This window comes from Pseudonaja textilis, chromosome 3, assembly GCF_049901715.1.
Source record: "Pseudonaja textilis isolate UNSWEBS1 chromosome 3, rPseTex1.2, whole genome shotgun sequence".
In the NCBI taxonomy this organism is placed as follows: Eukaryota; Metazoa; Chordata; class Lepidosauria; order Squamata; family Elapidae; genus Pseudonaja; species Pseudonaja textilis.
In genome coordinates, this window is record NC_141992.1 from 55,565,124 (window position 1) to 55,578,739 (window position 13,616).

General features: G+C 39.5%; 1 protein-coding gene across 3 annotated transcripts in view; it reads left to right on the forward strand.

Annotated features, from left to right (window-relative positions):
- The window catches only part of RNF220 (ring finger protein 220), a 293,502-nt gene that overhangs the window by 199,622 nt on the left and 80,264 nt on the right, over nt 1-13,616 (forward strand). For all 3 annotated transcript variants that reach the window (XM_026707184.2, XM_087929798.1, XM_087929799.1), the window contains exon 4: nt 1,540-1,585. In XM_026707184.2, coding sequence (XP_026562969.1) covers nt 1,540-1,585 — 46 coding nt within the window. The remainder of the gene's footprint in view (nt 1-1,539; nt 1,586-13,616) is intronic.

Below are 13,616 nucleotides of genomic sequence, written 5' to 3' on the forward strand. Positions count from 1 at the left end.
TGCAACCAACCATAGTAATCATAAACATACAATATACAGTATGTTGATGCTTTACTAGAATATCTATAACCTAGAAATACAGTCTCTCACATACTGTGTTGAACATTGATTTCATCCAGGTTTCTGTTCTCATAGCAGTCTGAAGAGGCAACCAAATAAAGAATGCCTTTATTTTTTCTCTTTGCTTTGTCTCAGGCCTAGCTAAACTGGAAGGCATACTATAGTACCCATTTAATTTAAGCATTGCCTGAATAAACATGCAGCCAGAGCATGCTGTTTTTCATTAATCTATATGCTAACTGACATTTTATGCTAACAGACGTTTTTGGACATTACCTCAAGAGCTGCTCCCCAGATCAATGTCCTGTGTAATACAAAACTGAAATGCTGTAGAAACTTTCTGTAGTTTGGTGGCTGAGGTTTCACCTTGGATAATAGAAATTTCAATGTCAATCCCTACTCAACTTCTATGTTAATAAATCTCTTTCCTCAGTTTTTTATGAAGGTTATATTATATAAGATTAGAAATAGCAACTATGCTACCCAGAGTTTTGAGGAGGAAAAATGAAATGGACATTTAATTATAGGTAGTCCCTGACTTACAACAATTCTGTTAGTGACTGTTCAAAGTTAAACACTGAAAAGAGTGACATGTGACCATTTTTCATATTGACGACCATTGCAGTATACCCAGGTCATGTGATCAAAATTCAGATGCTTGGAAATTGATTCATATTTATAATTTTATTTATTTATTTATTTGATTTGTCAATCACTTACAAGATAATAGGTATAAGTATAAACATGAGTAAGAATACAGGAAATAGGTACAAATAAATGGGGACAATAGGACAGGGATGGTAGGCACGATGGTGCACTTATGCACGCCCCTTACAGACCTCTTAGGAATGGGGTGAGGTCAATAGTGGATAGTTTAAGATTAAAGGAGTGGGGGGTTAGAGGATGTAACAACAGAGTCAGATAGTGCATTCCAGGCATTGACCACTCTGTTGCTGAAGTCATACTTTCTGCAATCAAGTTTGAAGTGGTTTACATTGAGTTTGTGTAAGTTGTATATAATGTATATAATGTGTGTGTGTATGTGTGTGTGTGTGTGTGTATGTATATGTATGTATGTCCCGGGATCATGTCAGGGACCTTCTGAACAAGCTTAGTCAATCGGGAAGTCAGATTCACTTAATAACTGTGTTACTAATTTACCAACTGCAGTGATTCACTTAACAACTGTGACAAGAAAGATCATAAAATAGGGCAAAACTCACATAATTGTTTCACTGAGCAACAGTAATTTTGGGTTCAATTGTGATCGTAAGTTGAGGACTACCTTTAATACAAAAAGGAAGTAATATGGTAGGAGTGTAGTGCCGTTGTGATCTTTTAGCTTCCAGAAGTTTACTCTGACGGATATGAATTTTATGGAGAGTGTTTTACAAATAAGCAAGAAGGACTTTGAAATCCTCCTTTGGGAAGAGGTTACCCTACATTTATTTATGTTCTCTTCTTTTTCTATTTTGATAGTAAGAATGCTTTACTGAAGGATGTCATGGCCCCAGGAACTCCCAAGGTAAGTGAGCTAAATCTGGTAATCTTTTGTTAATTTCCATTATCTTTTCTGTTTCTACAAACGTTACATTGTTTATCTGATCTAATTTCTCCTTTCATCTTTTTTCTGCTTTTCTCTATGGTACACAGAACCTCCCTCCCTCCCTCCCTCCCTCCCTCCCTGTGTGCCTAACTCTACAACAATAGTTGGGCATAAGATGCTTGTTAAAGCCATCACTGTCTTTATGCATACAGATTCCTCAGGATAGTATCTTGGTGCATAGTGAGGATATTTAGAAAATGGGCAGAATGATTATTCTAGAATAGTTCTAATATAATTGGTATTAACCTCTAAACACTGTACCTTCATTTTGAATGTTTGGAAAACTGATGATGCCAGCAGCCCTGCCTGTTGTGTTACCAACTATTCATATATTGGATCATGTTGGATCACCAGCGTGAGATGGTGTTACAGTTAGTTCAGGGTTAAACTATATCGAGTTACAGTGTTAGGATGCTGACCATATTTTCTTGCAAAAGTGTGCTTCGTGCAATTGAGAGTCATGGTGTCACGTTTTATCATAAGCTTCTAGTGTTATGTGTATTATGTTCTTTATTATAATGTTTTAGCACTGCTCTAGCAGATTAAAATCCATGATTATTAGTAATAGCAAACGCAACCATGAAAATGCAGAATGCAAGAAAAAGTTTCAGTTACAAATCAGGAATCTTCAGACTTGCGTTTGAGATTTTAAAATGTAGAAAACAAAAGAACAGCATGAGAAAAAGCTTGTCTCATACTTTCTGTTTATGCTCATTGCTGGCTTGTGATATCTCTTCAAATACCAAGCCTGAAAAAGAATTAAATCAGCATATTAACTGTTTGGAGGTAAATATTTGTGACAGTTACTAGATAACCAATAAAAATCCTTTTCTCCTAGCAGGGATGAATCTTAGAAGCTTCAAACAACAAAGAATCTAATTTGTTTTGAAGGAGGGGATTAAAGCAGAATAGTTGAAAGGTCCTATGTAACCAAAATTACACATCTGCTGGGACCACATATATTCTCTTCTTCTGTGCATCCTCTGTCCTGAAAGAATATTTAGAAGGATCTTTTGGGTTTTTTTCAGCCATTTGGTCAAAAATTGTTATTAGTATTTCGATAATGAGCTGGCTTGTAGATACAAAAAAGTATAGTTAAAACAAGACCAAACTTACAATGACTATGCTGGCTGATTGTCCTGGGAATTGTTGCTCCTCAGCGTCTGGAAAGCTGCAGATTCCCTATTCCTAATGTACAGCTTTAATTTGCTGCATTATTATCCATAAAGAACTGTCACTCGTGACAAGATGTTAGAACCATCCTCCCCTAATATGGGCATTGTGCAGATGCATAAATACACTAATGCATAATTTTCAGAATGCTCAAAAACAAACATGCTATAATGCAACTTTGCAAAGTGGATGGAGTATTTTTATACCCCCTTATTTACAATTTCTATTTGCAAATACTTTGTTTTGCTTTCCAAATATATGAGCTAATGAGTACTTGATCACTAAATCTAGATGTCCAGTCAGTTTTAAATTTCTTTTCCCACAGCTCCTTCATAGCTTATTAGACCATTTTTGTCTAATACATTATTGTCTGTGCCCAGTTATTAAAAATCTCACAGGAGAAAGTATTTGATGAAATTGTCTCCAGATATTTTACTATAGACAATGTGCTCTTTTCTGAAATTTCTCTCTAGAGTTTGAGTTGGGAAAGATATAATATAGTATCACGGTCCTTTGAGTGTATAGATGTTAGAAACAGCATTGCTAGGTATTTCTATGATGACCTTGGGGAAATTACAAAATACCTCAGGGCTTCCTATTTAAAAGTAAAAGACAATTAAAAGATGAATAATTAAATCTGCTCGTTGTGGCTGTAAGGAAAAGGAAAAAAAACCAAAGAACCATCTATTGTTTGTGAAATATGTCAGTAGTTAGGGCTAGTATTCATGCCAGAGAAGATAGTAAGAATATTGGTTCTATAGAAATAAGCTAAGAATCTGATTTACTAGGTATTTACTAAGTATTCCTAAATATTGTTTGTTGAAAGTAAATTTTATTGAAATAAGTGAATTTACTTCCAGGCAAATAAATTTAAGGTCAAAATGTCTTTCTATTTTTCCATCTTTGTTTAATTTTACAGGACAAATAAAAACTATCTGGCTCTGATTACTTAACATTAGTTCGAACATAGTTCATAATTCAAGCTTGTGAACTGTGAGATAGATAATAAAGGTGCTATAATCTGAAATCAAGTTCAAGCATGACTTCTCTCCAAACAGTCAGAAATTTATTGAAATGCTTTAAGTTTTAGGAACATTGCCTAAATCTTACAGTAGATTTATATTTTTAAAAAGCTCAAGTTCCATGCAAGTCTGAGAATTAGCTAATGCCAATCAGTGTAGATACTATTAAGTTAAATCAGGAGTGGGGAATGATGGACCTTTTATGATTTGTGGACTTCAACTCCCAGAATTCCTGAATGAACCATACAGGCTCAGGAATTCTAGGAGTTGAAGTCCACAAGTCCTAAGGGGGCCATAGCTTGCCACTTCTGAGTTAAATTGACCAATGCTATGATGCAGATTGATGTAGATTTGAAGTGGTTTGATGTGATTATGATGTTACAAAAGGGTAAAAAATGAAAGTATCCTTCATCCAAGCAAACTGGAATAAGTCTTCTTCTCAGTTCCCTTTGCAGCATAGACTCTAGTGCACTTGTCTCAGGTGTAACACAAAGGGTCAAGTTATCAGAATGTTCTTTCATCACACATTGCTGCATTAAATACTTTTAAGCCTTCTTAAAGTCAGGTTTGGATACTCAAAAGGGGCCAGTGGGAGTCCAAGTTTACCTGAACTTGAAAAAGTGCCCGAAAATAAAAATGTTTATGTTCACAACTTGGAACTGATACTTCTGGCTGTATGATAAAGCACAACAGAGGCTGCTATCATTCATTGCATTGGGGTTACAGTTCTCAAGTGATAACAGCTATTAACAACACTTTGACTGCTTCCCCACTATGCAGGGGAGGGTAGGAGACAGAAAACATGTCAAGCCATCACCTCCATGTTAAGTGATAAGTACCTATTTAGATGGCAGAGTTAAAGTCCAACGCATCAGGCAGGAAACACTTACCGCAGAGAGAAGGAAAAGGCCAGAGCGAGATACAAAAAGCAGGGTTAGGGTATTTGTTGTGCTGACAGAAGCTGTGATTGATTGTTTAAAAGAAATAAACTGCCTGTGTTTTCAGGGCTATCAAAAAGCAGGAGCCCAACACTTAATAGTTTCAAATGGGTGGCCTTGAAAGGAAGCAAAGTGTCACTGCTGCCAGCTCACTGTTTGCCACTCCTGACTCCTGACCTGCCTCTTAGAGAGGGGAGGAGGCAATTAGGATGGGAGAGTGGCAGTGAACATGCATTGCAATGGTGAGGCCTTTTGCGGTGTGATGATGGGACTGGATCTGTAAGTAAAAAAGAAAAAAGAAAAGTGGGAAGAAGTGATATGAAAAGACTGGAGGGGAGAGGAAGAGGAAAAGTAAGGAAATAACCTCAGATTGCTTCAGAAATGAGGAGGGACCCATATGATTTTCCACTAGAAATGACCACAGGCTCATTTGCACTTAATGACAATACAGTTGTGCATTGCATCTTTTCTTTTTCCTGCCATGTCCTTCCAATGCTTTTAAAGCTCATGTCCAGACATCCTTAGATCAGAAATGATCCACAGACCATTTTTAGAGGACATGTCCTCATGATCCAGTCGCTGCCTTGTCCTCAGTCTACTGGGATGGCAGCCAAACATTTGAGCTGTTCTGGTCTTATAAAAAGCAGTGTCTTAATTTCTTCTGACACAGGTTTTGTAGTACAAACAATCTATGACGTCTCATTCACTACCTTAATGATGATTTTGTCAGGGATCCTATTGGCTATTAATGGCCCCTCTGATCCCACCCTGCTCCATCACTGGACAATGCTCTCCATCCCTTTTTGATTTGAGCTGTAGGAGAAGCCAGTTATCTGATTTTTATTTCTACATAATGCCAGATCTGTGCTTCACAAAGTGCCACCTGAAAGACTACTAGATTTCTTATTAAAGTATTTAAAGAGAGCTGCTTGAAAGGAAAAATTGGCTGCAGGTCAATTCAAACAGAGAAAAAAATACATTAATTGTTTTGTCCCAAATGAGTGCAAAGGAGTGATTAGTTCTGCTTGAGTTCAGACCACTATTCCAGCTATGTATCTAATCACTGCCATAGCCAAGGAGTTAATTGCCTTGATGGTATTTCCTCCACTGCATTTTGACTTTAGATTTTCACTCTCGTGATATATTTACTTCTAACCTTCTCCTTGACTTCAGTGTGATTGATGCTGTCAGCTTCAAGGATGACCAGGTGATCTTCATCCAGACTCTTGATGTTATTTCCACAGGGCATCTTGATTCCTTCAGTTTTCTGTATTTTCTCCTGTTGATGGTAAGAGTGGCACATTTGTCCAGTTCAAACTCAGTTTCAATATCTTGGCTGCTTTATGCAGTGTTGAGCAGTGATTCTATTTCAGATAGTGTTTTTCCATACAGTTTCAGATCATTGATGTAATGGAGATACAGAATAGCCTGGCAGATATTTTCAGTGGCAGTTTGGTTGACAAGGGAAGCAGTCCAATAGCAAACAATCATGGTGGTGATAGTGAATCTCCTTGAAAGATTCCTTTTTTATATACATATTAACCTCTCTCAATCACCATTGATCAACAGCCCTGTCTTCCACTGTGCCATTGATCTTTGCATAGAGTTTCTGATGTTCTACAGACTCCTATTATTTCTAGGAATTTGATTATCCAATCATGTGGCAGGCAGTTGAATGCATTCTTCAAATCAATCTACCCTACCTTCAAGTTGGTCTTCTTTCTCTTACACTTTTCTAAAATCATTCCCTGCCCGTTGGTAGGGAAGCATTGGACTGGACGGGAATGAAAAAATCCATGGCTCTGGAGATATGACATGGTAATTTGCAGATCCCGATGGGCTGCATGGATGGAGGAGGACAGAATCAAAATGTTGTCCAAGTAGCATTGGATCCTCACTGGGACAGAAAGCAGAGATGCCATCAATGCTTCCAGAACCTTCGTAAAGACCCTTGAAGCCAATGAGAGGCCAAAGGGAAGTGCTTGATACTGGTAATGGGTATTCTGATAACAGAAACGGAGAAACTGGCAATGATGAGGCTAATGGGGATGTGGAGGAAGCCTCATGAGATCAATGGAAGAGAGGAGATCGCCCTCCCGAACGCTCTAGAATGCAGAGTCTGCATTTTAAATTGCCTGTATTTTACAAATTGGTTGAGAAATTTAGATCCAGGATGGTTTGCTACCCCCCCACCCCCGAGGCTTTGGGAATGATGAAAAGGCGAGAGTAAGCCCATGTCCCCATTGAGAGGGGGAACAGATTTGAATAGCTCGGATTTCAAGAAGTAGTTGAATGGCCTGATTCATGAGGTCTTGCCTTGAAATGTCCCGAGAGACAGGACAGATAAAATTTTTTTGGGGGGTGGCAGTAGGAAGTCCAATTGTAATCCTGACCTAATAGTGCTGAGCACGCAGGCATCCGCCGTGACTTCTCCCGTTTGGGGCAAAGAAGGCTAGGCGACCTCCGATGGGTGGGGAGAACGAGGGATTACTTAGAGTGACAGCAGGAACGACCCCCACCCTCCCCAAAGGGCTGTTTACCAGTATAAGGAGCTGGGTGATAGTCGGCTCTCTTCCCAGAGGAAGAGAGAATTTTACGTTTATCTCTGGTTTCGATGAGATAAGGTTCCAGAGCATTGCCAAAAAGCTTATCGCCCGCGAATGGAACTGAAGCCAGCTTCTATTTATGGTGTGACTCCACCTGCCAATTTCTGAGCCATAACAGTCTTCTTGCTGCTACTGAAGATGCCATGGCCCTAGATGCAAATTTGGCGGAATTGAGAGTGGCATCTGCAGTGAATTCCGCCGCTGCGATAATCTTATTAAGGCTTTGGTGAGACCGAAGGTCAGATGTAGACAATCTAATCTGGCATTGGTGCAGCCACCGTATGGATGCCCACGTGAGAGTGTCAGGAGATGAGAACGAGGCCAGAACCGGGATGTCAACAGAAGCCACTGCCAGGGTATTGTCCAGGGCTGCACTGACGTTATAGAAACACTTATCCAGAGAAGATGGGTGAGGACCTGCCGAAGGGGAAGCGCACTGTTCCTTGACCATGTCCAGGAACAAAGCGGGAGAAGGCAAAACCCCTGCATGCACTACAGGCTTGGAGAAGAGTGAGTCTCCCTGGCTAGAGGGAATTCCTGGTGGCTTGGGAGCCACTTCCTCTGGCGACAGCTTGGTAGTGACCAAGGCCTTGCTGAGTAATGGCCTGAAGAGAGAAGGATTGAAGACCAATGCAGAGGATGTCTGCTCTGGGCTCCTCTTCCTCTGAAAGATTTTGGTCAAAGGTCTCACCCTCTTCACGTTCTGAACGAGAGGAGTAACTGTGTTCAGATGGTGAAGCCCTTCCCTCCTCATCAACCTCCTCCCATTCTGGTAGAGAAGAATGGACCCTGAGGTCCTGGGGCCTGTGTAAATCAGGGTGATGAGGCAAGGAACTTATAGATTGAGAAGGGAGAAGGGCCTGAACCCTTTCCAGAGGTTGAAGGATTTGCTTGAAGCCTTCAGCCAATCCCTGCCTAATGGCCAAAGAGACATCTTGGATATCCCCTAGTCTATGCTCAAAGGTAGAGGCAGAAGGCCAAAGGCCCGCTGCTGTGGGAGTGAAAGTGGCTTCAGGCCTAGATTGAGAAGAGGTTCGAGGCCTGGAGGGAGGGGGAGGAGCATAGGGCCCAGAAACCTGTTGGAAATAAGGCCCAGATCTGCTTAGATCCTGAGGATCATATTGTACTGCAAAGGCCTCAGGAGACCAGGATGGAGGATGGAAAAGCTCATAGATAACTTCTTCTCCCCTGGGAGGGCTTGGCTGGGGCCCACAGGTATCACCTGAAACATGCTGTTGTTGCACTCCCTTTTGTTGAATAGTTCTGTTGAACTGCCTCTCTAGGGCTGCATGTCTGCACTTTTCTGCCCTCAACTCAGCCTGAGTTGCCTTCTTAGGGCCTAGAGCCTTAGCTTTCATTTTAGCAGCCTCCTCCCTCTGGACTAATTGAGTGCGTTGCCTATGACTTTTTCTCTTATTGGGCTTAAGAGACTGTTCCACTGGGGTGGGGGGGACTCTGCCTGACCCTTATCTTACTCCATTTGAAGAATAAAGGCTCTTACAATGGAAAGAAACTGTTTGTAAATTTTTTGTATTAAGTCCCTTAGGGTATAATTGGACCCCAGGCTTACAAAATGGCTGCTCACCTCATGGTGGAAGGCTTCAATCCAAGGTGGCCGCTGACTATGGGAACAGGCTCCAAGATCGAAGAATCTCTCCTTAGGCTATAAAGAGCCCCAAGTGAAGTCAGCAAAGGAAAGGGCAGCCGCTGGCCACACGATCAGCTGGCTGATGCTGGTATCGGTTTTCCGATCGCTTTTTACGACTGCTCAAACCGCAGGCGTGGGGGAGGTCTACAGACGCGGCCCAACTTGCCTGAACAGCACTCTGGCAACACTGCTCCCAATGTTGCAGGAGAGAGAGAGAAAGCCCTGCTCTCCTGGAAGAGCAGCTGCCCAGATCCTGGGAGCTGCTTGAAATGAGGAAAAACGGTATTGAAGATCGCTGGTGAGGGTTATCTAACAGAAGCTTTCAGAGACACAGCTACTGACTGAAAGGAGCTGAGTCAAAAGCTGGGGTCTCTTCCAGGGGCTGGCTTTTATATCTTAGTACAGACTCAGCTAAATGACGTTATAGGAAGGAGTCAACCCATCCTGGGCTCTCGATGCAGCATGGAAGAGAAGAGAACGCAGTTGCTCTTGATATGATCACAGAGGTTATTTATGTAGAATATGAAGAGTTGGTCCTAGAACACTGCCTTGGGGGACACCACTATTGACAGGTACAGAATTTGATAGGACGCTCCCAATTTTGACCATTTGTTGTCTGTTTGACAGGAATGCTTCTATCCAGTTAGGCAGGTGTCCAGAGATACCGTAAGATTTTAGTTTTAGGAGTAGTTTGTCGTGTACCACTGAATCAAAGGCCTTACAGAAATCTATGCAGATTGCGTCTATTGCTTTGCCCTGATCGAGTTGTGTAGTCCATATGTTTTTGCAGTGTAAGAGTTGCAGATTACATGATAGTTTTTTCCTAAAAACAAATTGTTTATTAGAGAGTAGGTTGTTTATTTCTAAGTGGAGGATGATGGTTAATAATTGATTCCATGACTTTACAGGTGACTCAGCATCAAGAGATTGGTCTGTAATTTTCAACTAGGCTGGGGTCTCCCTTTTTGAAGATGGGGATGACCGTGGCTTGTGACCATAGTTTTGGCAAGGAGCTGGTCCTGAAAGATTTTTCAAAGATTATGCTTAGAGTTTGGCTATGGCAGTGGATAGCTTTTTTAAGAAGTAGGCACATATTCCATCTGGTCCAATAGATAGAAATGGTTTTAGATTGCGCAGTGCTTTTTCAACAATGTCTTCTGTAAAATCGATATGTATTAGATCATTGTAGTTGTCTGTGGTTCGAACAGGAAATACTGGGCATGATCCATTGCTGTTTACAAATACTGAGCCAAAGAAAGTGTTAAAGAGGTTGGCTTTAATAGTGACGTTGTTGCAGTCTTTATCATTAGGTCCTTTCAGGGGTGGGATGGACCTTGAGTCTTTTAGTTTGTTGTTTACAAAATTGTAGAAAGCGTGGGTGGAATTGGTGTGTAGAAGGTTTTCTTCTTGTTTAATGTGATAATTGGTGCATTCAGTTTTTATCTTGTGGCACAAATTTTTGTATCAGCTTTTGAAGTTGCCAATGTGACCAGATTTATTTTTACGCCAAAGTGATTTCTTTTTGGATTGAAGCTTCCTTATTGTTTTGGGTAATTAAAAGATGATTAGATAATGTCATTGATGCAATGAATATGAATTTGAGCAAACTTGGGAGACAGTGGAGGACAAGGGAGACTGGCATGCTATAATCTGTGGGGTCGCAGAGTCAGACACGATTTAGCAACTGAACAACAATCAAGGTTTTGCTAGATGTTAACCAATCTTCAATTTCATCTTCTTGCAGTAATTGTTAAACTGCTTGGCAATGAGTGAGTGTAAACCAGTCAGATGTTTCAACCCAAAATCATCTTCACATGATGTTAACCATTTCCTGATTTTCCTTGTCCTTTACTATACAATAAAAGCTGTTATTACAAGTCATTTCATTTCAGCTTCTTTTTTATTTTTATTTCCGTCTTTTATCCAAGTTGTATTTCTTTGGGTTGTCCCATAGTTGTAGTCAGAACTGTACTATTTCTTCTTTATCAAGTATTGATTGGTTTATTGCAGTCTCTCTATTAATGGATTGGTAGAAACTTTTCTGATTCAATTGAAATTGGAAATTCTGCCTGTAGTGTGCAATTCAAGCTTTGTGTCTGCTCATCTGTTGGCTGTTATATATCAGAGTATATGGGGATACATTGAACTGATGACACTCCAACCTTATGTAGAGGTGCTATTGGTCTGGATTCAATTTTCATTCCTAATTAAATAAGCCCATCTCTAGTTTCTTATTGGAAAGACAGAGTTATGGAATTTAAGTTTCAAGCTTCTATCCTATAGTAGGAAAAAATCATGTACTAAAAAGAAACAGGTTATGAAGTTCAAATTAAAGCAAAGTTGATCAATTTATAATATTGTTTTAGGTTTTGTACAGATTCCTACATTTTAAAACTCATTGCTTAAAAGAATCTTCATTGTGAATATTTATTCATAATTAAATAAAACCCACTGCAGTCTTTTCATAGAAATAAACCAGTGTCGCCTGAGCATATTTTGTTGTTTATAAAAATGTTGCCCTAAATATTACTTTATGTTGCAAGTCTAGAGAATGCGTAATCCTCTCAATGTTGCTGAGCTAAAACATCCAGCCAATAGAATCAGGGTTTTAGAAATATCTAGAAAGCAGTCCTGGATTTTTTTCTAAATAGTCATGTATAGGAAAACTTTGTCAGGTGATTATGGATGCTTCATTTATGATTGACTAAAGCTGCAGTTTAAGAATATAGAGGATTGAGAACCTACTATCTTTCTGGGCAATCTTGTTCCAATATTTAATTACCAACTTTGCAGAACAAATAATTTCAATTTGTCGTGTAATGTTGTAACTGAGCATTTATGCTTAGCTTATGATTCGGAGGGGGATTCATCGAACTGGAAACCATTAGTGCAGAAGCAGAAAAGAAAAGACAGTTGCTTCTATAAGCAATAGAGACTATGGTTATTTGGAAAGTTGGTAGGGGAGAGAAGCAAAGATGAAAGCATGCCTTGGACAAGATTGATAGCCTCCTTGCCATTAAGAAAAAAATTAGCCGATGGCGGCTATCATATTAAAGGGTGAAGAAGCCGTGAATTATTTTCTTAAAGATCTTATCACTTACAATGATAATTTTACTTTCCAAAAGGCCATTTTTAATGAGGTGTGCCAGGCAAAAAATCATGATTTAATGCCAGATTTTTTTCCCCCAACACATTTTACTGCTTTTTTGTCCATGTTTAAAAAGCACTGGTGACCTTTTTTTTATTTAGCTTGCCCCAGGTGTAATGCTCAAGCTGATCCTCTTAGGGTTTATAGTCTCAGCAGAGAGTGCCTTTACCCAGCAGAGGGATAATTTAAAGGAGAGATAGAAATATGATGTCTCACTGGCACTTGGACAAATCTGTTGCTCTGCTTTTCAACAGGGAAATGGTAGTTTGCCATAGCATTGTGTGTGACAGGGCATGGCGCTGTGGCAGGGAAAGATTGAATTAGTTCTTTTTTCATAGAAGAATTCAGAGAAAAGCAGGGGGGGACTCTAAATTTCTGGTGCATGCTTCTGTATTTTTTTATGCATATTCTGTAAAGCAGTTGGGATCCATTGTCCATGTTAGACTATAGAGAAGGGATGTCAAACTCATGGCCCGCAGGCCAGATGTGTCACACGCTGGCCATGCCCACCCCTGTTTAGGGAAAAGGAAAAACGTTGCGATACGTCACTTGCTGACAATGTGTCATCACGAGTTTGGCACCCCTGCTATAGAATATGTTGTAACTATGAGGAAAACAATATCAAGGATTTTCAGTTTTCAGTATATACATATTTTATGATTACTTGAGATCATAAGTTTTCTAAAAAAATGTTCTTCTTAGAGAAACAAAGTAGAATGGTTCAGTTCAAAGGATAAAGGGATTTTTTTTTTTTAGCTTTGCCTGCTTTTTCCAATGGCAACCATTCCAACAGGAGCATCAAAAATCTTTCATAGGTCAAGAAAGATGGCCTAATTTGAGCAAATTCATAGGTATATGAGTTATCTTTCTCCCATTGACAGTTAAATCCTTGGGAAGAAAGGTTGCTAGATTATTTTATAACAGTAATTTTATTAAAAGTTACAATTAAAAAGAGAAAAACTGATGCAAATTAAAAAAAAGAACAACATAAAATAATAAAATACTATCTAAACTATTAGTCCATCAATTCCAAAAGAAAAAACCCAGATCTCAACTATATATTAATGTTTCAAATCCTCTGAAACAGTGTATGTATTTGAATCCAAAATTTTCTAGCGTTTTTACATGTCCTTCAAAGATGATAAAGTGTCTCATTTTATTTGTTCACTTTTGCAACATAAATTTGAAGCATCTTTACAGATTCTAGAAAATTTCTCTGGTGACATGTGCCAAGGAATATGTGGTTCCTGACTATCCTAGTATGTGTGAAGGGGCATTGATCTTTAACTAGCATATGTCTGGAGTCCTGCCAATTTGCTACAACTAATTCCTCTTTTTCCTCTCCTACTGAAAAGATCAAGAGCTGATATAGTGAAGATTGTCTGGGTGTGTCCCATTTTAGTCATTGCCACTAG